Genomic DNA, 24,143 nt, shown 5'->3' with positions numbered 1-24,143 from the left:
CTTTTTTCCACCAAAATGTGTTTTCATGACATTTAGTGGTACAGTCAGCCCTTGACTTACATAGGATTTAATCATGTTAGTTTGACACAGTGGCGTGTGGAAAATAAGGAAATAACAGATTCAAGCATATTCCAGATTTATAAACATGACTTTTCTGTATTCTGAACGCTTAACAGAATTCACATGAAGTATGTGATATGAAGGCATCGTCATCCTCATGATCCTTGGAATGTTGTGAAGCAAAGAACTAGGGTGTTAGTGAGTGTTAAAAATGAGAGAGTGACAGAGAGAGAGATAGAATGATATTATTCTATACTGTTTTCTGTAGTTACAGTTTCTCTTCCAAGTGAGCAAACAAAAGCAGTCTGTAAATTTAGAATGAAAGAAAGAGATATGTTGCTGCTACTTGAGAGTATTGTATGTATATATACATATAAATAAATAAGTTTTGATTGGGGTGATTCCATCAGTACTTGATTTCTTTCATCTTGTCACTTCCGTATTCCTATTAAAAGTTTCCCACTTTCTACGGGGTAAGTATCTGACAAACTTGCTGTAAATCAAATCCGATTTAGTGTAGGGTAATTGGATAGTTTGTGGACTTCATTGTAGTAACCTGCTGTATGTAGTACGTACATTAGTTTACTGCAATTAGACTCCACATCCAAATAAAAAACCTTATTTTATTGTTTTGATAAATTGCAGTAGAAATAAGATGTACATCATTATGAACATGGAAGCCTAACAGCTCAGGTTGAATGGTTCCTGTTTTAAGTGGCTGTTAAACTATAGTAAAAGTAACAGGTCTCTAATGTGTATGAACACAAAAATAATGTTAGCAATTTTTTATATTTCACCATACAACCTTGTACTGTATAGTCCTTTTTTACTAGTAGTTATGCAAGACCAGTGAGATCTATTTGTAGTTGAAGTTAGATTCATTGGGCTGTTAGATAGGAGACTAAATGGAATGAATGAAAAGTAACAGCCGAAAAGATGGAGTTGGGGTCAGACATGAAGCTTTAGTACTGCCTGCAAGATACTACATAAGGAACACTGTAGGTATAACCCCTTTATATGGCCTTACCAACATAGTTGCTCTACTAATTGGTACTGTGGTGACCCATATATGACCCAAGGAGTAAAATTTTAGCAAGTGAAACAGGGATTCTTTCCAATTGGGAGTTATCACCCATCTTGTCAATGACCACCTCACTCATTTTAACCAGTGATTGTGACGAAGTGGACATTATGGTTTTAAAATGTAAGTTCATTTCTGCAAAAGTGGTTTTATTTTTATCTGATGTTTAAGAAATGTCTTTTTTTTTCATCTTTATGTAGGTTCTAGTTATCCAGTTGGGGGAGCATCAGAGATTGCATTTCATATAATTCCAGTTATTGAAGAATCTGGAGGCAAAGTTTTAGTCAGAGCTGAGGTACGTTTCTATAATTATTATGATTCGGTTTTTAAGAAAATATTTCTCTTATAATATTTATGATTTAATCTTGAAACATAGTTGCAACAGCTCAGGAAAACATTGGAAGATAATGTGAGTACCATGTCTTGAATAATTTCATCCTAGATTTAATTTTTTTTTTTCTCAGGTTGAGCACATTTTATTGGACTCTGAGGGCAAAGTTTGTGGAGTACAAGTGAAAAAAGGAAGTTCATCTATGGATGTCAATGCGCCTTTGGTCATTTCAGATGCAGGTATTACAGTATTAAGATATTTATATAATGGATGATGCCCACATTTGCAGTTTTTAACATCCCCTAGACTCAACCCTTATTTACCAGACAGAAGAAGAATGTTAGTGTCATGGTAGTGTGGCAGAATCAAAGCTAACAACAAAGCAATCAAAGCTCCCAGCAGTTATGTTAATCGTAGCGACTCTCACAAAGACCCTCAGCCACACTTTCCCCTCTACGTTACTTTATTTGACAGGACAGTTGGTTCACCAAAAACTACAGACAACTTCTCACTCTTGTACTTACCATTTATGACTGTCTTCAAGGCAAGAAGCTGTGCTGTCCGCTGGATAAGGTCGTCGAGACACAACCACCGCTGGGAATCACAACACAAAACAACCAACTGAGTACTACAACCATACAATAACTCAACAACACAATAAATCACTGTACAGATGAACACCAACAATATCAAAACAACAACCTTACAAGTCCACAAACAAAACAAACAACACCAAGAAATCACAACAACTCACCAACAACACTCAACAACTCACAAGCTCAACAACCTTCCAACTATACAAGCACAACATCCTTCAAGCACCAGCACAACAACCTTCCAACACACAATACCAATAACAGCTCAAATAAAACTCCAGAAAAACACAATACAATTGACCATCAATACTATCTTCCAAAGACCGCTCCCAACTATGACTGACTCCTTACGACTCTTCATAACAGACTGTCGCCATAGACTGCTTCGGCGACCGCTCCAACCAACAACCCAGATGCTTATGCCTGCCATCAAATCACTCCTTATTATCCATCCACCAGTTATGATTCTCTCTCGTCTCTCTCTCTCTCTCTCTCTCTCTCTCTCTCTCTCTCTCTCGTCTCTCTCTCTCTCTCTCTCTTCTTATCTTACTACCTTCAAGACATTGGCAAATGTAACTACCATTATCCATTATCACTCCTCCATAGTACATACTTGTGCCTTTTTGACCCGTCAATCACCCTCCTCAATTTTTGAGTTTGTAGCACTCTTAACAGTTCTGTTCAAGATTCTACAGCTTGTTTCTTCACTGCAGGATTGTCATTTTTTTCAGAGTTTTTCTAATAATTACCTCATTACATATACATAAAGTGATTTGATATTTTTGAGCGATTTCACTTCTTTCTTGATAAGTGATACAAGTGTGGTTTCTACTTGCTTTGCCAGCTACATGCCCAGTTGATATTCCAATTGCTGGTAAGGGCAGGTACCAATCCATTGTTCCAATCGCTGATAAGGGCAGGTACCAATCCATTGTTTTTTCAATAGCCTGATAGAACAGCATTTAAGGCAGTCTATCAACATAACCATACCCACCATGCTGTAATTGTGCCTTCAGCATTGACTTCGTCTCTATCTTTGTCAGCAACATCAGCAGTAACCACACTACTTGTCCGGCAGTTGGCGGTCAGCTCGACTGCAAGGAGAGGAATCACTTTGCTTTCGGCCGTGCTAATGGATGGACGTGCTGCTCTTCTCTCTGCCCGCTTAAGTCGTATGCTCTGTTTTCTTCACTTCGTGAAGGCTGTTTATCTTTCTCTTTTACTTAGTGTGAATGTACAAAGCCTGCGTAAGTACGTATCTGTGTTTTGTATTTCATTCTCAGTGAATATTGCAAGTGAATATGGATTCCCAAGAGCCGGAAAGACCTCCTCGCCCCCCCATCAGCCACAGATTGTGCCCTGGTGTGGAGGGCCGTAAGTGTGGGGCCTTCTGATCATCTGTAGAGGTTGATCCTCATGATTTTTGTACTCGGTGTAGAGGGCGAGAATGCTCTCGCTCCGAGACATATGATACTTGTATTTTTTGGTCGGAGGAGCAGTGGGAGCGCTTTTGGGGGAGGAAGAAGCCGCGTAAGCTGGCTAAGGAGTCGTCGGAGGGTTCTCCGGCTACGCCCTTGGTTACGGACACGTCTTCCTCTTTTCTCCCTCCATCTCAGCTCCCTCGTATGGCTCCTTCCCCTTTGGGGAGGTTTCTCACTCCTCCTCTCTCGATCAGTCGAGCATGGAGGGGGGGGCCGAGATACCCCGACATCCAGTTGTACTCAGGGTCCTCCATTCGCTCCCCCCACCCCCCCCTGGGCGAGGGGAGACCACTAACTCACCCGACTTTTCCTTCCTCAGACCTGCTTGCCACGGGGGATGATCTCGGACGGGCCTGGTACTCGCTGGGGCTGCAAGGGACACCGACAGTCCAGGGGCTGCTGAGTCACCTGGCGAGAGGGGCCATGCTGGTAACACACGGGCCGATCACCACGACTATCACGACGGTGTCCACGACGGGCTATGCTGCTCCGCCCTGGTGTACACTCAGCACGTAGCCATGGTGACCCCAATAGCTGGTGTGCAGGCGCCGCTGCCGGAGGTTTCGATGCCTGCTGTGACGCCGTCACCTGGTTTTGCTTCTCTTACTGCAGCCCCAGACTTCTGGTGTCCCAAGGCTCTCCTCTGGACCTGCCTCCTGTGCAAAGGATGCTGCCGGTTCCTGCCCCGCCTCCTGTTCCTGAGTATGCTGCCGCTCCAGCCTCGGTACCAGTTCCTGCCGCCGTCGTTCCTGCCCGTGGTGTTGCTGCTCCCACCCCAGGTCCTTCCGGACAGGTGCAGTCGGGCCCTGTTGCTTCAGCAACTGCCCCGGCTCCGTCCTGGATGGAAGACCTGACGGTGTTGCTGAAGAAGCTGACAAAGAAGAAGAAGAAGAGGAGGAAGGTGTTGTCATCGTCTTCATCGTCTTTTTCATCGTCGTCGTCTGCTGCCACTTCCCCTTCAACTTCTAAGGCCCCACAGCCGAAGAAGAAGAAGGTTGCCTCCTCCCCCCCTAAGAAGGCTCGCTCTGAGACTTCTAAGGGTCCGTCCCACTCCGTTGGGACGGTTGGGACTTCCGCCGGTCCTCCTGTTCCTTTGGGAACGGGGCTCATCTCTCCTTCCGCAAGGAAGAAGAAGACGGGGACCGGAGGAGTGCCAGCTAACACAGGTACCTCTTCACCTGGCGCCAGAGGTTCTGCCTCGATGCCAGGTACCGTCTCGGCCTATCGTTCGCAAGTCACCGAGTGTACGGTCACCTGCGGGTGACCGTACAGCCAAGACCCAGGCAACCGAGTCCGCTCGGCGCCAGGATCCAGGCACGGAGCGGAAGACTGGCGGGGGTCGCTCAGTTGACTCTCACCAGACCAGCGATCGCTCTCGTGGCGATACGCTGGTACCCAGGGTTGACGCGACGGTCCCGCTCGCAGGCTGAGGCGAGGAAGCGGTCCCCTCGGTCGCCTGAACCAGCCTCAGCTGGTCCAAGCGGCGTGACACACCGTGAGGACAGGCCTCGCTCCCACAGCGACAGCGGACTCTGCAGGTCCCCTGACTGCCGCTCCTACCGGGACCGGGCGGAGAGGGGGCCCAGCAGCAGTTCTTCTGACGCTCGGGACTGTCGCCGCTGTTCTCGGTCCAGCCGCTCTCCCCGGGAGAGCCACTCGACCAGGCCTGCAGCTCGATCGCCACCACGGGTTGGTGATCGCCTGCAGCCCCCTCAGCACACCGGTTCTGCCGGTGGGCGCAGGGGGAGCGTCATGTCTGCCTCTCCGATCCCTTCAACTTCCTCGGGCTTCACCGGGAAGAGCGAGGCAATCAGGAGTGATAGCGAGGGGCGCACTCCTCGCGATCCTGCCACAATGCCCTACAAACCTGTCACGGTCCTAGGACCGACCAGATCGTATGCGCAAGTGGCAGGAGGAGACCAGGAGGGGTCTGTTGTGGTTCCTCCTGTGGAAGGAGGAGGGTTTCGGGAGGCATTCTCGCTGGACGGGCTTGACAGTTCGTCTCTGCAGGATGCAGTCACTCCTGAGATCCAGAAGTCATTCGCGGAGGTTATTGCACTGATTCGTCAGCACAACGACCTCGGGGAAGGATCGCCACTCCCACCTTCCGAGCCCACATCGGGCTTGGAGTCATTCTTGGGACCTAAGAAGGAACCCAGGACGAAGGTGGGTCTGCCGCGATCGGCCTTGGCTGACAACGTGCTGAGCTAAGTGGACGCTCTCGTCTCCGGACAGGAGGGTTCGCTTTGGTCAGGTAGGTCTCCCAAGCTCCTTCCTCCACCTCTACCACGACAGAGGCGCTTCCACGTGCCTTTAGAGGACCCTCTGCCGCCCAAACAGGTTAACCCGGAGCTAGCTAGGCTAACTCCGGGGGTGTCTCTGCCCCAGCTCCTGTCGGTTCTCGCAGTAAGAGGCACTTGCCTTGGAATCTACCGCAATGGTAGCATTCCAAGCGGTCTCCTGGATCGACCTGTGGTCCCTCAGTGTCGAAAGCCGCGGCCTCCTTGGGGAACATCACTCCTGAAGGGGACCTGGCTTTTGTGAGACTGTGCCAGTCTGGGGGTAGGGCCATCGCCTACCTGGCCCACCAGACGGCTAACCTGTGGGCCAATCTGGTTCTCCAGTGTAGAGATGCTGTTCTCACCCGAGTGACCAGGGTGGCTGGGCGTGAGGCGGCTCTGGGTCTTCGCAATGGACCGATGCGGAGTTCCGCCTTTCTCTTCCCCAGAGAGATGGTGGACGCTGCGGTGGAGCAGCGGTGCACTAACGACAGTGACTGTCTTGTACACCAGGCAGTCTCCAAGGTGGCTGGGCAACCTCGGACGACTGCGGCTAAGCCCAAGAGCTTAGCTAGAGCTTCCTCTGCGGCCAAGACGGTTGCCTCGTCGAAGCCAAGAGGAAAGACTGCCTTCGACTTCTGCTGTAAGGAGTGACTGCAACCAGCCCTCCTCCCAGTCCTTCTCTTGAGGAGGATCTGGGAAGAAGTCGAAGAGAGGAGGGAAACGCTAGGGATGGCGTTCCCCCTCACCTCCTGCCGGAAGTGGGAGGGTGCCTGGCGAGCCATTGGGCAACATGGTAGCACTACGGTGCGGAGACCTGGATAGTAAATGTCCTTCAGGAGGGATATCTACTACCCTTCGAGTCTCGGCCACCCCTCACCTCCAACCTGGTCCATCTGCAAACCTACATTCCTGGCTTGACCGAGGACGTGACGCTTCGGCAGGAAGTAGAAGCCATTCTGAGCAGACGTGCTGTGGAGATCGTACAGGATCAGTCGCCGGGCTTGTACAGCCGACTCTTCCTGGTGGAGAAGTCCTCGGGGGGCTGGCGCCCGGTGATAGATCTCTCTCCCTTGAACCAATTCGTTCGCCAGACTTGGTTCACAATGGAAACGGCACGTTCAGTGCTCGATTCCATCAGGGGAGAACGACTTCATGCTTTCGGTGGATCTGAAGGACGCGTATTTCCAGATACTCATCCATCAATCCTCCAGGAAGTACCTCCGCTTCATCCTCGACGGGACAGTGTACCAATTCAGGGCACTTTGTTTCGGTCTCTCAACTGCCCCACAGGTGTTCACGCGAATTCTGCCACAATCTGGGGACCATAGTGAATTACGAGAAGTTAGACCTCGAGCCCAAGCAGAGGATGAAGTACCTGGGCATGCTGATCGACACGGTAGCAGGGAGAGTCTTCCCTGCAGATTCGCAGATCAGCAGATTCAGGGAGGCAGCAAGACAGTTCCTGTCTCTACAGGAGCAACCAGCTCAGCAGTGGCAGGTCGTGATCGGTCACCTGTCGTCTCTCGAGAAGCTAGTCCCTCACGGGTGTCTTCACCTGCAGTCTCTTCAGTGGAGACTAAAGGAATGTTGGTCACAGGCAAGGGACCCTCCCTTCTTCCCGGGTCCCTCACAGAGGAGGTGAGGCAGGACCTAGCCTGGTGGCTGGACGACGGGAACCTCGTAAGAGGAGTGCCTCTTCGCAAACCACCACCACCACCACCAAACCACAACCCCCCCCCCCCCCCCCCCTTCCCGGAGATGCTGCTGTTCTCAGACGATCGACTGAGGGATGGGGCGCACACCTGGAGGAGTTGCTGACTGCAGGTGTGTGGGACCATCGCGACAAGCACCTTCACATCAACGTCCTGGAGCTCAAGGCAGCGTTCCTCGCTCTCCAAGAGTTCAGGGACCATCTGGTGGGACACTCGGTGGTGTTGATGAGCGACACCACAATAGTGGCGTACGTCAACAAGCAGGGGGCCTAGTGTCCCTCCCGCTGCACCAGTTGGCATTGCAGGTGCACGAATGGGCCGTGGCACACTCAGTAGAGCTGTCGGCCCGCTACATTCCAGGCAAGAGGAATGTGGTAGCCGACAAGCTCAGCTGTCGGGATCAGGTGATAGGAACCGAATGGTCCCTTCATCCAGACGTGGCGGAAAGGCTCTTCAACCTGTGGGGGCGTCCAGTCGTGGATCTGTTCGCCACCTGGCACAACAGAAAACTGCAGGTTTTCTACTCGGTTGTGCCGGACCCATGGGCAACTGCAGAGGACGCTCTTCAACATCCATGGGACAACCTCTTCGTCTACGCCTTTCCCCCGTTCTGTCTGACTCGCAAAGTGATCAGCAGGGGCATTGATCACCGCGAACCTTCGGATGATCCTGGTGGCGCCCATTTGGTACCCGGACCTGCTGGCTCTGCTTGCCGAAGCGCCAAGAGAGATTCCCCCCTGGCACAACCTCCTGTGCCAGCCACATGTAGAACGGTACCACTGGTCCGTCGAGTCCCTGTGTCTTCACGGCTGGCTTTTATCCACCATCTCTTGTGAGCGAGAGGCTTTTCTCGCAGCACAGCAACAGAGATGGCTGGATACCTCAGACAGTCCTCTGCAGCTGTCTACCAGGGGAAGTGGTCCGTCTTCCGTGGTTGGTGTCGTGGACGGGGTCTCTCTCCTCTCAGAGCCTCTCTTCAGCAGGTAGCGGATTTCCTCGTCTTCCTTCGCCGAGAGAAGCTCCTCTCCATCCAGTTAAAGGATACAGAGCCGCCCTGGCCCTAGTCCTTGAACTGCGAGGTGTGGATATCTCCTCTTCTTTCGAGATCTCCCTCCTGATGAAGAGCTTCGAGAGGTCTTGCCCACCCAGGGAACTCTGGCCCCCGGGGTGGGATGTGACTCTCGTCCTTAGGAGTTTGACTCGCAGACCCTTCGAGCCACTCCGAGAGTCGTCAGACAGGGATCTGACCCTCAAGACCCTCTTCTTGCTGGCCCTAGCATTGGCGAAGAGAGTAGAGGAACTTCATGGTCTTTCCTTTGATGTCAAGCATTCCAGGGGATGGGGATCCGTGACGCTCGATTTCGTCCCGAACTTCGTAGCGAAGACTCAGAACCCTTTTGGTCCCTGATGACTGGTTCGAGTCCTTCACAATCCCCTCTCTGAAGGATTTCACCGATAATGATGCGGATGAGATGCTGCTTTGTCCTGTGAGGGTGCTACGGCGCTATCTGAAGAGAACTTGGCACCTCAGGTCTGAGTGTCGACGCCTCTTTGTTAGCACTGGGGTTACCAAGAAAGAAGTTTCCAAGAACACACTTTCTTTCTGGCTGCGTGAGGTGATCAGTAGGGCGTACGACACAGCTGGTAGTGACGACACCCGTACCCTTCGTCTGAGAGCCCACGAAGTCAGAGGTATTGGTCCAACCCTTGCGTTCCGCAAGAACTTCTCCCTGGTGCAATTTCTGAAGGCAGTGGTTTGGGCCAACCAGACCACCTTCACTTCATTCTACCTTTGGGATATCACCCACAGGTCCTTGGACACTTTTTCCTTGGGACCCTTGGTGGCTGCTCAACAAGTTGTGTAGTCTACCCAACACCCGAGCGGACAGAACAGCATCGCATCCTTGTGTGACTGCATGAATGGACGAGTGAAAGAGAGTGTGACTGGCTTCTCTTCCTCCTTCGTTCTTCTCCTCTACCTGTGGGCAGAGTGCCGCGGTCGTCACTACGCTGAACCTGAGGCCGATGCAGGTAAGCTACACAACCGAGCTCCATTCTATCCCTTTCAGTAGGGATAGAAGTGTCTATCCACCACTCCCTGACAAGGGGGGCGGTTAGTGGAAGCCAACAAGAGACAAACCCATGACTTCATTTTGGCTCTTGAAGTAGGAACTAGTTCTTGCCTTTTGCTATTTATAAGAGGTACGCTTGCCTCCCTCTTATAAATCTGGTCCAGAAGTCTGACCACTGATCCTGTGGTGCACACCCCAATCAGCTGGACAGAGGCTAAGATCCCTCCCTCTGCTCTTACGACCAGGGAGGAAATCCAAGGTAGGACGAACACCAGTCTGTTCATAAGAGTCAGATTCCACCCACCAAGAAGTGAGTCCTCCTATTGTTAAAGGACCAAGGGTTTGTATACGTATTGGAACAAATAACAATTTGTCGGAAATTGTATTTTTCCCAACTATACAAACCTGAGGTCCTTTACATATAGTCCCACCTCATGCCACCCCTCACTCTGCATTTCCTGGGCCTAAAGCAAAGTGACTCCTCTCCTCGCAGTCGAGCTGACCACTAACTGCCGGACAAGTAGTTAACTACTGAACCCCCTTGTTCGGACGTAAGTACCTTCCTATTGTTAAAGGACCTCAGGTTTGTATAGTTAGGAAAAATACAATTTCTGACAAATTGTTATTTCTATGAAACTTTGGCAGAAGTTTTTATGGCTAAAATTTTCACCGAGTTATCTAATATGTATGTGTTAAGTGTAATTGAAAGATTTGACATCTTTTATATTTTCACCAGGTGTTTACAACACATACAAGAAGTTATTGCCTTTGGAAGTAGCTTCATCATCGAACCTGTGGCCCGTGTTTAAGAGTTGTGAGTCTGGACCTGGTTGCATGTCAGTCTTTGTGGGCCTTGATTGCCCTGCTGAAGACCTTGACATATATCACAGGAAGAATGTTTGGGCCTTTTCAGACAATGACATTGATAAGGTGAAAACAACTTCTAAGTGTTATTTTTGTAGTAGATACAATTGACTCTCAGTACATGGTTAGTAATATATTCCTTAACAGCATAATCCTTTTGGGGTGCAGTCTACTGTGTTCTTTGTGCAGCCCCTGAAGGCAGTTCAAGGCTCTTTGCTATATCCCTTTAATTTTTACCTGAATCTGCTCAAAATTTTATGTCACCTCCATTTACTGTGTTCCCATTTGGCTGTAAAATTTCTTAAGCTTTTTTGTCCCCTCATTATGTATTGACATCTTTATAAAGTTAACAAGTCCCTCATGAAATATGTATTGTAAATGTTATCTAGCCAGTCAAACTTGTGAATAACGTATATATAGAATGTTTAATAACTTTTCCCAGAAATACTTATCTTTTATGTGAAAATTCAAAATATTGTTCTGGTTTTTATTCCGTACTCATAAGTATACATAAAGCTAAAACTTTACCTTTTACTCTTTGTATGCTCCTTTTTGTCTCCTACCATCCAGCTGCACAGCTTAAATTTCTCACTTCCCCAACTTTTACCTCTGATCCCTGTGAAATTCAAGAAATGTGTTATCCCCAAAGGGTGTCCTGAGATATCTTTTCACAACTTTTTTCTTGACAGTTTTTTTCTTTTTTCCCTTACAGTTGGCTCTTGATTATCTTAGCATGACCCGTGAGGAAGCAGAAAATGTTGATGTACCATTAATCTTTATATCCTTTCCCTCGACGAAAGACCCCGAATGGAACAAGAAGTATCCAGGTACTGTACTGTATTTCTCAAAAATTGCATTTTCAAGATTCCAGTCATGCATTAGTTAGTGCCATATATCTTTTCTTTATACATACAAAGAAGTATTTTCACTGTTTCATTTAAACCAAGGACTTCCACCATAGATTTAGTTATTCATTGGTTCATGTTTCCCTGCATTATGATTAGAAGTCTCTTCCAATACATTTTATTTTAAAATGTGCCTATACCTACATAAATGTGGTTGTTTCATCATTGGAGATTCATCTGTAACACTTCAAAGGCTAAAAAGAGTCTGGGGAAATTGCCTAACCCTTGTATGAATTATGGAAGCTAAATGTCCCACAGTGAAAAAAACAAATTTGAGAAACTTAACCCTTAAACGCCGACTTGGACGTATTTTACGTCAACATTTTTTGTCTCTCAGGTGCCGACTGGACGTATTTTACGTCGACATACAAAAGTTTTTTTAAAAATTCGCGGAAAAATACTTTTAGGCCTACTAGCCGAAAACTCTTGAATCACGCGCCTTGGGGGATGCTGGGAGTTCACGGATCAAGGTGTTGTTTTGTTTACAATCGTTACGCAGGCGCGCAAGCGCGAATTTCTTTCTTGCCGCACTAAAAAGTATCTGTGACACATCTCGGAAATTATTTGTACCATTTTAAATTAGCCGTTACATGGAGTATTATATATGAAAATGTGTGCATTTTTATGTAGAATACAACAAAAAAATATTCATGATTGTAGCTTTTATCCGTTTTGAGATATTTTCATATAAATAACGATAAGTGCCAAAATTTCAACCTTCGGTCAACTTTGACTCTACCGAAATGGTCGAAAAACGCAATTGTAAGCTAAAACTCTTATATTTTAGTATTATTCAATCATTTACTTTAATTTCGCAACTAATTGGAAGTCTAGCACAATATATCGATTTATGGTGAATTTATGAAAAAACTTTTTCCTTACGTCCGCGCGGTAACTCTTCCGAAAAAAATCATACATGCGATTGTGGTAATGTTTGCACCATTTTAAATTAGCCGTTACATAAAGTTTTATATATGAAAATGTGTGCAATTTCATGCACAATACAACTAAAAACAACCCATGGTTGTAGCTTTTATCAATTTTGAAATATTTTTCATATAAAAAATGATAAGTGACATTTTTAAACCTACTTCGGTCAACTTTGACTCTACCGAAATGGTCGAAAAAACGCAATGTAAGCTAAAACGCTTATATTTAGTAAATATTCAAGCATTTACCTTCATTTTGCAACAAATTGGAAGTCTCTAGCACAATATTTCGATTTATGGTGAATTTATGAAAAAAATACAATTTCTTTACGTCCGCGCAGTAACTCTTCCGAAAAAATCATACGTGCGATTGTGGTAATGTTTGCACCATTTTAAATTAGCCGTTACATAAAGTTTTATATATGAAAATGTGTGCAATTTCATGTAAATACAACAAAAAATAATTGAAGGTTGTAGCTTTTCTCAATTTTGAAATATTTGCATATAAATCACGATAAATAGAAAAAAAACCACGTTCGGTCAACTTTGACTCTACTGAAATGGTCGAAAAACACAATTGTAAGCTAAAACTCTTACAGTCTAGTAATATTCAGTCATTTATCTTCATCTTGAAACAAATTCAAAGTCTCTAGCTCAATATTTAGATTTATGGTGAATTTAAAAAAAAAAACTTTCCTACCCTCCGCGCGCGGATTCTCCGCCACAAATCTCCGAAATGTGTACGTCCCATTCTCGGAATATTTGCTCCATTTCATATTAGGCATTCATAAAGTTTTTATATATGAAAAGTGCACAATTTTATGTAGAATAAAACAAAAAATATTTGAAGGATGGAGATTTTGTATTACTTTCCGAAATAATTGCATATAAATAAATATATATAAAAAAATTCGACATTTGGTCAAATTTAACTTGTCAGATATGGTTGAAAACTGCCTTTGTAAGCTAATATTCTTACAGTATAGTAATATTCAATCATTTGTCTTAATTTTGAAAGAAATTGAAGTCTCTAGGACAATATTTAGATTTATGGTGAATTTTTGAAAAAAATATTTGTTTATGTCCGCACGTTACGAATTCATGCATTATTTTGTGATAATATTTTCTCTGTGTTGCTTTTATCGTTTTACAATGTGTTCTATACCAAAATGATCGCAATTTAGTGTACATTACAACGAAAAAAAAGTAACCTGTTACCTTTAACTGTTTCGCGCACAGCGTGATTTGAAAACAATTATATATGAAATTTCGTTTTTGCGCTATCATATATTGCATTATTTATATATGATAATGATAATTTTCTTCATTTCTGATGGCTGCATACTAAACTTCAGCTAATGACAAAAAATGGGGCCAAAAATGAACTCTTAATCTTGTAAACTAAGCGCGCTGTGATTTTTTGAAAAAAATATTTTTTCCGCTTCCGCGCTCACTCTGAAACACCTCCGGCACACGGGAGACATTTTTTTTTTTGCCGCTTCGGCGTTTAAGGGTTAACCTAAATGACTTGACTAGTGGTTACTTGCTATTTATAAATGAATGTGAAATTGACAGCAGTTTTCTTACATATTGTTAGTTTTGTATGAGTATCACTGAAATCAAGACTTGGCTATCATTTTTTGTATATTTTGATGACTTACATGTAAGTTGTAGATCTTCTTCACCATTTATATTAATAATTTAGTGTATGGAACTGGTAGGGATAGATTGCTTGATCATTTTTCCCTTTCAGTCTTCTTTAGGATTAAACAGCAAGTCACCACTATTCAAAGTACATGTAGGTTGAGTATCTTCATCTGTTTTTTTTCACTATGGGACATTTAGCTTCCATAATTCATACAAGGGTTAGGCAATTTCCCCAGACTCTTTTCGTATTTGAAGTGTTATGCCCTTTGAAAATTTTGTAATTTGTCAGTGATCTGACGATATCAGCTTTTCTAAACCCATTCCTGTTACAGGAAACCTTACATCATCCTAAATAGTCAAGGTTCTAGTTGGTCATCACAACTGGAGGATCATAGCAGCAGAGGATGCCAGATTATATAGTTATAAAGGGAAGAACTTGCCAAGACTCTGGCCTAAATTTTACCATGCAATTTTTTATTGGTGTGGTTTATTTCTTCTTCAGTTATTTATTATTATTATTATTCCTGTTTCTTCAAAGTTTTGCCAGTGGTATTGTTCTAAATCTAGTTATTTGTTTCCAATTGCAGGCAAAACAACCATGGCTCTAGTAACATTTATTCCATACGAATGGTTCTCAGACTGGGAGAATGAACGTGTCATGAAGAGAGGGGACGAGTATGAAAGCATTAAGAAAGTTTTTGGTTATAAAGCTATAGACCAGGCATGCAGACTGTTCCCTTCTATTAAGGTAAGTTTAATAAAAAAAAATTCTCATCATTCGAATTATGAAAGAGTGAGTAGTGTTGCTTTTAACCGTGATAATACAGAGTTAATTGTGTGCAGGTTTGAATATCCTTTAAAGCAATACCTTGTCTATTACTGATTATGGCTTATTGGAAAGATGTGCAAATATTCAGGTTGTCTCAGGAATGCATTGAGATATTCATCTTCTTTGCAACTGGATCAAGTAGAATTGAGAAGTGAACTATACTCTGTTTTTTTTTCATCTGTCCATCCGCCTGTGGTGTTTTTGCATGGTAACACTGTGTCCCAGGCTTTAAATAATTACGCTATGTGTAAGTTTTAGGTAATTAAAAGGATATCTGGGTGTACATTTGCAACTGAAAAGGGTTTTAATAAATTACTGTATGCTAATTACACCGTTAATATTTGAAATAGGATATTATTATCATTGTCGAATGTAACTATCTAAAGCCCGGGACGCAGTGTTACCATACGCAAACACCCCAGGCGGATGGACAGATGGAAAAAAACAGAGTATAGTAGCATACTGTTGAGTTTGGTTGTGAAATAGGTACAATGAACTAAAGAAGGTTGGAGAAGGTTGACAAAAAAACAGCAACAATTTTTATCTTTAACACAAAAGACAAAGTGTGAACCAGTTTAGTTATGTTGGGAACCCATTGATCTAGCTTGCTTATTATACTTTTCTACCACAGTTTTCCATCCATTGGAGAATTGTTTGAGAACGCATAATGACCTACTTAATGGACATTACTTTTATTTTTTATTTTTTGTTATAGCACTTACTTTTCTCTTCCCATGAAGACCCATATATTACTTTGTTCCTATGTAAGTTTGTGCTTTATAAGCTTTATACCAGAATAGTTAATTTTTTCATAGCTTTTGACTAATACTCTTATTTTTCTTTTTTGCAGGATCATATTGATTATGTATCAATTGGAACACCTGTGACAAACAAACATTACATTGCTGCACCAAAAGGGGAAATTTATGGACTAGACCACACTTCTGCAAGATTCTCATTATGGAATAATGCTCTGTTAAGGCCTAAGACCGATATACCAGGTGAGTCATTTTACATTATTTTCAAATATTAAACTTGTCCTATACAATCTTTTATTTGGTATAATCATCCATTTTTAGTGCAGTTCAACATTAACAGTGGTGGAATATTCACCTACATGGTTGGCCAAACCACACCAAAAAAATAATTAGATAAAAAATCTCATATTACCTTCCATTTGTTCATTTACATAAATTGGCACCCAGTATATGTAAGTATGTTACTTCCAAGATAAGTACTATACACATTGAAAGATACAATTTTCAAAGAAATGTTCATCTAAAAGACTAAGTTTTTGAGCAAGAATAATACAGGAGACTGAGGGGGGCTTTCTTAACTTCACGAGTTAGTCCTTGACTCCTTTTGGAGGTTTGATTAATGTTATGCTTCCGTGAACTTTTCAAGTCTATTTCTGGGCCTTGGTTTGACTCTTGATGTCCATGAAATCAATTCCTTAGCTGTTGGTTAATGATTAAGTTGAAAAAGATTCAACCACCTATATTATAAGTCAGATGTTGATTTTGAATTTATATGTCTTTCTGGTCCTTGGAGATGATAACATTTTCAAAACATGTAACCTTTGTCTCAGATTATTAGTGGCTAAGCAGACAACCCAATTTGATACTATTTTCACATGACCTGTCAATCTCTCCCGTCATTTGTTCTACACAGCAACTGTAAAATGAAATTCATGCATTTTTGTAATATACAAAGGTATTTCTGGGAATCAACAAGGAATTCATATAGATAGACAGTTTTAAAATTAGTTAATGTTAATCTCAGATTAACATTAAAACACAGGCAAATCACTACATCCAAATTATTGTTAAATCAATCAACATTGAACTTGAAATACTGGAGCAAGGAAATAACAAAATTTAGAGTTGTCATTTCTTTCTTGTCTCAGTTTAATACCTAGTCAGGATCGCTGTTTTCAATAAGGGTTTTTTGAGGTTTCTGTCTTGTTTCCTTTCGTCTGTATCTTTGTCTCATGTTTATTAGAATGGCTCATTTCTTAAGTATTTGTGGCAAATGTTTTACAAATGGGCACCCTTGTAGACCATCCCTCCTGGCTTGAAAAAGTTTTTCTGACATTTCTTCCTTAAAATTTGGAAAAGGTCAATGTGAACAATGTACCTGGGAAAATTTAAGGCTAAATTTCTGGAACAAATAATACTTAAATGTTGCCAGAACATTCACAGGTTAGGTGTTATTAATGTTATTTGTATTAGGAAGTTTTAACTGGACCAGTGAGAAATTTTGCCAGTTTTATTTGAAGAGTAAATATAAAAAAAAATAATACATAAGCTTAGTATATGCAGTTCCTAGATCTGCATCTTTTTTAAAATTTTTGCTTATCATTGAGAATCTAACCATTTTTAGGTCAGGCACTATTTACTGTATAAAAACAGCTATGAATATAATATTCTTATTTTGTATTTGTCTTTTTCACTTGTTTACACAATATTTCCAGGACTTTTCTTGACTGGACAGGATATATGTTCATGTGGATTTTCTGGAGCTCTGTGGGGAGGATTTCTGTGTGCTGGATCCGTCTTACAGCGGAATATTATGAATGATCTGACTGTACTCCATAGACGTGTCAAGTTGGATGCAGGTCTACAGAAAAAGTGTTAGACTTTATGTTAAAGTGTCTTCTTGCCCAAAAGAGCTTATCACAATTTTCTTGTCCATATAGGTGGCATTCCACATGAAATTTTTGTCCGCAGGAACAGTGCTCTTTACCCAGCAGAAAACTATAACATTTCACTATCATGTTTTAAAGATTGAGAAAGAGCAAAGGCCTCACAATCACTGAACAGCGTTGAATGTTTTGCTAAGTATGATTTGTTGTTTTCATTGAAGGAAAAGTAAATGCAGCTGGATCAACGATAGCTAGGACTGTAATTGTGGTTTTTATTGCAAAAAAATGAATAAAAAAAATTATGGTGTGATGCCACTTTTATTAGGGCATTGCTTTGTTAGGTATTAGTTTCTATTTGACTGATTCTAGAAAATATGGTGGTTATCAGATGTTATGCTAAAGTTTAGTACCATATATTTTGACTCAGAAATGGTCCATGTCATATGCGGTGGAGATAATGGCGATTCATTCAAGGTGATTATTTGGGTTGCTTATTGTTTATAAGTAATACATTTTTTCTTACAAAATGATGTAATGGATTGTGAGAGATTTTATTAAAAGAATCAGTCACGTTGTCATTATATTATTAGCTGTATAGTGAATTTGATGACCAAGAGCCCATATAGTACCCATGTTAATTTTAAGGAAATCTTTCCTAACATATTCCTTTAAGGAAATCTTTTATAACATCTTCCATATCATTATTTTTTCATCTTGTATTGGCTGGAGATAGAAGGCTTTAGAGATATGATAGGGATCATTGGTTCATATTATTGTTGTAGAAAGATGTAGGAATCAGATAAAGGCCACATGGTCTCTTTTGATGTGAGTTGCATTAGATGCCACATTTATCAGTAAATCTTTCAAAAAGTAACTGATATATCCTGGCATTGTAAATGTGTAAAGCTATACGTCAGGAGTATTCTTGACCCTTAATCATCAACACAAAATTTGTTCAGTGTAGTACATCTTGTCTATAGTAATGAGACTGCTTTTGGTGGACATAGATGATGAAGTCTTATTTGACTTTTTCTGCTTTTACTTATTTTTGCAAGGCTTGTGTGGTTATGTTTAAGGTAATTATGAATTTGGCTTTTGTGGTTCCATTGTATAGAATTATGAATTATTCCACAAATATTGGTGGCTTTCATCAACAGTAAATTAGAAGATACTTATGCATTTATGTAATGTTTAATGTACAATTAAAACAGATGTACTCAATTTGTTCAGTATGCAATTTTGTTCAACTGCAGTAGGGCAGGAGCTATTTAATTTGCTCACTTCTTTCATAGTTCTCATAGTTCATATTCTATGCAAGAGTCTTTAGCAAACTCAAAGCATAAAGCAGCTAAAATTTATAATCATTCTGTATTAAAAAAGCTAAAAGCTTTTGGTGCTACTATGTTCATTTATCCCAGAGGTGCTTATTTTAGTGAGAAAGCTGGTAAATGTAGAAATTCGTGTTCATCAATAACTGATGCAGAATCACTAAGTTTTGGTTGATACTTTTGTTAATTTTGATGTTCTTACCTTTTTATTACTAAGATTTCTGTACAGTCAATGTATGCCGGGTTGTGTTTTGCTGATGTGCTATATGCATTATTTTTATACTGTGTACAGGACCTAAGACTGTATGTCAACCATAATATAGACAGTTCACATTATATACTAGTGTATTTCTACATGCTTAGGTGCATTTTAATTATTTACCCTTTGTTATTGTTGAGAGATTAAATTAATCTTATGCATTTTAAAGTGATTTATTTTCTTGACTAAGGTAAATAATTATCAGTCAGAAAAATAATGCAATGTAGTTGCTGATGCTATTTGTCAGTCTAGCCATGTACAGAAGATAGTGGTACCAGTTGCACTATCACTAGATCTAACACCAGGTTGAATAGTAACAGCACACATGATTCTTACACATGGTATATTAATCCTTTGATTATCTGGATTAATATTAATAGAGCCAAGGCCTCATTGGATAATGACAAAATCCGGATAAGGGAGAGTAAAAAACTCTACAGGTGTTCAAGGGCAACATTGTACCCTTCCACCTACCCCTGTCAATACCACATAACCATAAACACTCAGCATGCTTATGAACAACAACCATCACACTTTAGATGGGAAATTTTATGCAAAAGGGGATTATCTACCTTTTCCCCCATATATTTGTAACAATAGGTACTGCATAAATAAACTGAAAAAAAATTCCACCCATTCTTTTTCCTCTCTTATGAATGACACAGTTCGGTGGGTAGATAGCTTATTTGTGTTTACCCACAGCCTACCATGGTTTTATCACCATTAAATAATTTTTATACAGCAACTTTCTTACCAGTTGTTACCATATTGTATTACCATAAACAAGATACAAAGTTAGTGAATTGCTGCCCCAGACTAGTTGTTACACTCACAGTATCCATCTGCAAAAAGTCGAATAGGCTATTACTACACAATATACAGACCCTCAGTTGTTTACATAAGGAATTACTTTCAGCGTAGGCTGGAATTACGGCCGTTAAATTCTTGAGCTAGATGGTTAGGCAGTAACTACCATCTGGTAGGGAGGTAAGCCCCACTGCAAACACTCCAATTTGCTTTTGACCTCTTCTGATGAAGACGTATGTTTGTGAGCTCTTACTGACAGCCGTTTATTAGTTTTCCCTGTGGGATACTTAATTTCTTGTTTTGAATAAATATAAGGCAGTTCCCGGGCTACGACGGGTTTGACTTACGACGTTCCGAGTTTAAGGCGCTTTTAAGTTATATTCATCAGAAATTATTTCCAGGGTTACGACACCTGCAACGCTGATCTGGCAGAAGGAATATGACACCAAAAATGCAAAATAATCAATATTTGAAGGTTTTTTGATGAAAAAAGCAATAAAAATGCAGTTTACATGGTTTTTAATGCACCCAAAGCATTAAAAGTAAGGTTTTCTTAGGATTTTTGGCGATGTTCCGGCTTACGACGATTTTCGGCTTACAACACGTCTCAAGAACGGAACCCCCGTCGTAACCTGGGGACTGCCTATACAGTGTTTGATATTAATAATTAATTGACTTTAAAGAGTAATATGCAAACTCACTTTTTTGTGATAGCCTTGATAGTTGCCTTTCTACTTTGCGTTAAGGATCGGCGGGGGAGAGAGTGTGCCAACATCATTATTATATAACATTTTCGCCCTTTAACGTTAGAATGAGACATGTATTCATCTGAAATCTACGCATATGCTCTGGAAATTACCGAAGGGAACTTCAGAGGTTTGTCCTTTGTTTTTTCCTGATATTTCCTCTTCTCCTTTGTTCTTTCACTATCAGACAAAGATAGAAAAGGGGGCGTGTGGTGTTGATGTTTGAGGGATCTCTTCTCATTTCGGAGGGTGGTGCCCATAGATACAAGAGGAGTATCCTTATTACTTAAAATCATATTTTCTTTCTTTTACAGGCTAACAGTGGTGATAACTGGTTACAGCAGTAGATGGTCGGATATCTCTTCTTGTTGGTTATCCTAACCGTGGATTATTAACTCTGTTCCTGTTGGTAAAATACCCCATCCTGTAGAAGAAATCTTGCAGAATTTGGAGAAGTCGAAGAGGAAGAGAGCTCGTCAAGTGTCGTCATCTTTCTCTTCGGAATCATAATTTTTTCATCAGCCTCCACCCCTTTGACTTCTAAGGCTCCCTGCCGAAGAAGGAGAAGGTAGTCTCTCCCCTTAAGAAGTCTCGTCACGGGACTTCTAATGGTCTGCCTCTTCAAACTGAGGAGGCAGTTGGGTCTTCCGTTGGCTCCCCCATTCCTTTGGGAATGGGAACCGTCACGCTGTCCCCAGGGCCTAACGTGTTGGGAGCCGTAGAAGCACAAACTTTGATTCGCACTTCTGCTGCTAGTCCTAGAGGTTCTGCCCCTAAGACTAGTGTTGTGTCGGGCGCTCATTCGCGAGTTCCCCGAGTGCAAATAAATCTTCGGATTCACGTGCATCCAGAGTCGGTGACGCTGAGTCCACTCACTGTCATGACTCGGGCACGGAGTGGAAGAGAGGAGTGAGACGCTCAGGTGACTCACACCATGCTGGTGATCGCTCTTGCAGTGATTGTTAGTTCCCAGGGTTGATGTGACTGTCCCTTGGGACCGTGCACACAATAAGACTGGTAGGGGGTCCCCATTCAGTCCTCTTGAGAGGTTTCGGCCTTGACAAGGACTTGGACGTGTCGAAAGATGGTACCGGCTCTCTCCAGTCAGGTGCACGCTCAGCGCTACCCAGACGACGGTCACATTTGTTTGACTGACTGGTCTTGGTGGCGGCAAACGTTTCACCTGCCGTGTGAGAGTTTCATAACCCTTCTTGTGAAAGTATTTTCTCCAGAGACTTGTGCTGCAGCCATCGCCACAGGTTGAGGGCTGCCCGTGACTCCCTTCTTCTGCTAGTTCCACTACCAAGGTGAGCAAGAGTGGTCAATCTTCCTCACCTATTCCCTCTACTTCCTGTGGCTACGCTGGGAGGGGTGAGGTGAATAGGAGATCCTGCAGAGTGCTCTCCATAGCATTCAGCATCAGGGGGCTAGTTCCTGGAGGGATCTTAGGGTCCTACCATATGTACGTCCACATCGTTGAGGAAGGATCTTGGGTCAAATCCAGTCTTAAATGCTCGCATTTAGGGCTGGTTTTTATGCTCGTTTCTTCGATTTCTACGGAAATCGAGGAGGGGCGCAATCCCGACGATCATTTGACGAAATTCGGGGGTCTCGCTGAGTGCTTAAATTCTTTGGAATTTTTAGCACTCTCCGACTCATAGTGTTTTGGTCTTCTACGATCTGCAAAGACTTGGGCGAAATGAGAATTCCTGATAATGTTACTACAATACTCTGGACTCTCTCTGGATGCTTGAATTCCTAGGAATTTCTGGCATTCTCAGAGTGTTATGGTTTTCTGTAATTTCCAAACACTCGGGCGAGACAGACATCCTCGGTAACTTTCATAACGAATATCAGGAGTCTCGCTAAGCCATTAAATTCCTTGGAATTTCTAGTGTTTGCAGAGTGATTTGGTTTTCTCTGATTTCCAAACACTCGGGCAATGGGAATTCTCAATAAGTATTACAATTATCGGGAGTCTCGCGAGCACCTGGATCCCTTGGTTTCGTTGGCGCTCGCTGAGTGCTCGGCTTCATCATACGTATTGCCGAGCACCAGCGCGAGACAAGGCTCACCCGATTATTTTCTTACAAGAGCGCTCACTACTACGAGTGCTTGGATGGCGAGGTGAGCCTTTACCAGTACAGATGAGTTTGCTCCTCAGTCTGGTTTGGAGTTATGTAGAGCTTGGAACTGGATACAATACCTTCTGGGTGAATGGTCAAGTACCATCCTCATGTATTGGAGCTTAGGGTCCAAACACGTAGGACAGCAGACACAGAATCCCTTTTATTCTTCTTGCTGGAGCTGCAGCCTTGAAGGAGAATGGTTAATTGAGAAGAAGTGATAGTTCTTCATTGACGATTACCACTTATAATTATGTAATGGTGATCTCCTCAGCTCGGCTTGACCAGACAGCTCGATCTGCAGATCTGAGTGCTCGGCTTTAACGAACGAACTCTCGGCTCTTGATTGGTGCGGTTCCTTGCCATGACATAGCACCCTCCCTTCCCATGTTGCAGCAAGTTTTCACTGGGCCATCGTCTTACGTCATCTGACGCCTCCTAACCTCCCTCTTCAAAGGTTTCCATATCTTGAAAAGAGAAAGGTATTCTCCACCCCTTTAGAAGTCTTGTGTCGAGACTTCTAAGGGTTTGCACCCTTTCCATGGAGAGGAAGTAATTTGCTGTCTCTTCGGCTCACCTGCTCCTTCCGAAGTGAGAACCTGGACGCTATCCACAAATATAGTGTCTTGGGAACCCCAGGAGTTTTGAACCCAGGTTCTTTCTCCTGTCTCTGGTTCCAAGGGAGGTGCTCATGGAAACGAGGTTGTGTCGGGTATACTCGTGCACGGGTGTGTCTGAGTGTACAACCCCCAAGGGGTGTCGTATATCCACAGTCAGTGATAGGTAGTCTTCTCTCCATCACGATAGTGGTGCAGGATGAGAGAAGGGACCAAGCTGCGTTGGTGGCTCGGACCCACCTGTGAAAGCCAGGAATGGCTATTCTTCAGGTGCCAAGATCAATGCCACTGTCTCTTGGGACAAGGCATCTGAAAGAGATAGGAGGAGGTCTTCTGTGTAGTCCTCTTCATGAGGTTCGATCACAGAGAAGATAGATGCGTAGCAAGATGTGCCAAGTTCTCGCCAGCTTTTACAGCATTTAACTCCAGTCAACATTTGCTCACATTTGTGCGAACGAAACGGTAGTAGGTATGAATGCTTCATTTAACCCTTAAACGCCTATTGGACGTATTGTACGTCAACTAAAATTGTCTGTCGGGTGCTTATTGGACATACGATACATCGACTACAAAAAGCTTTTTTAAATTTGTGTGGAAAAATAGTTATAGGCCTAGTTTGCTAAAAATTTGAAATCATGCGCCTTGAGAGATGCTAGGAGTTCACGGATCAAGCTGTTGTTTTGTTTACAAGCGTTAACCAGGCGCGCATGCGTGAATTGCTTTCTTCTCACACCAGCAAGCATTAGCGACGCATTGTCGGAGAGCGGTCTCTTGCCGCATTCGTGTTTTGCAGAACTTTTGCGAGTGTTAGTATTTGTGACGTAACA

General features: G+C 42.9%; 1 protein-coding gene across 1 annotated transcript in view; it reads left to right on the top strand.

Annotated features, from left to right (window-relative positions):
• The window catches only part of LOC135217175 (all-trans-retinol 13,14-reductase-like), a 289,079-nt gene extending 269,429 nt beyond the window's left edge, over positions 1 to 19,650 (top strand). The window contains 4 exon segments of the mRNA XM_064252897.1: positions 11,192 to 11,306; positions 14,548 to 14,708; positions 15,640 to 15,790; positions 17,263 to 19,650. Of these exon segments, the coding sequence (XP_064108967.1) occupies positions 11,192 to 11,306; positions 14,548 to 14,708; positions 15,640 to 15,790; positions 17,263 to 17,426 (591 nt within the window). The 3' untranslated portion in view covers positions 17,427 to 19,650.
• Positions 19,651 to 24,143: the final 4,493 nt, after the last annotated feature.

This window comes from Macrobrachium nipponense, chromosome 7 (assembly GCF_015104395.2).
Source record: "Macrobrachium nipponense isolate FS-2020 chromosome 7, ASM1510439v2, whole genome shotgun sequence".
NCBI lineage: Eukaryota > Metazoa > Arthropoda > Malacostraca > Decapoda > Palaemonidae > Macrobrachium > Macrobrachium nipponense.
This window is presented reverse-complemented; position numbering and strand designations above follow the sequence as displayed.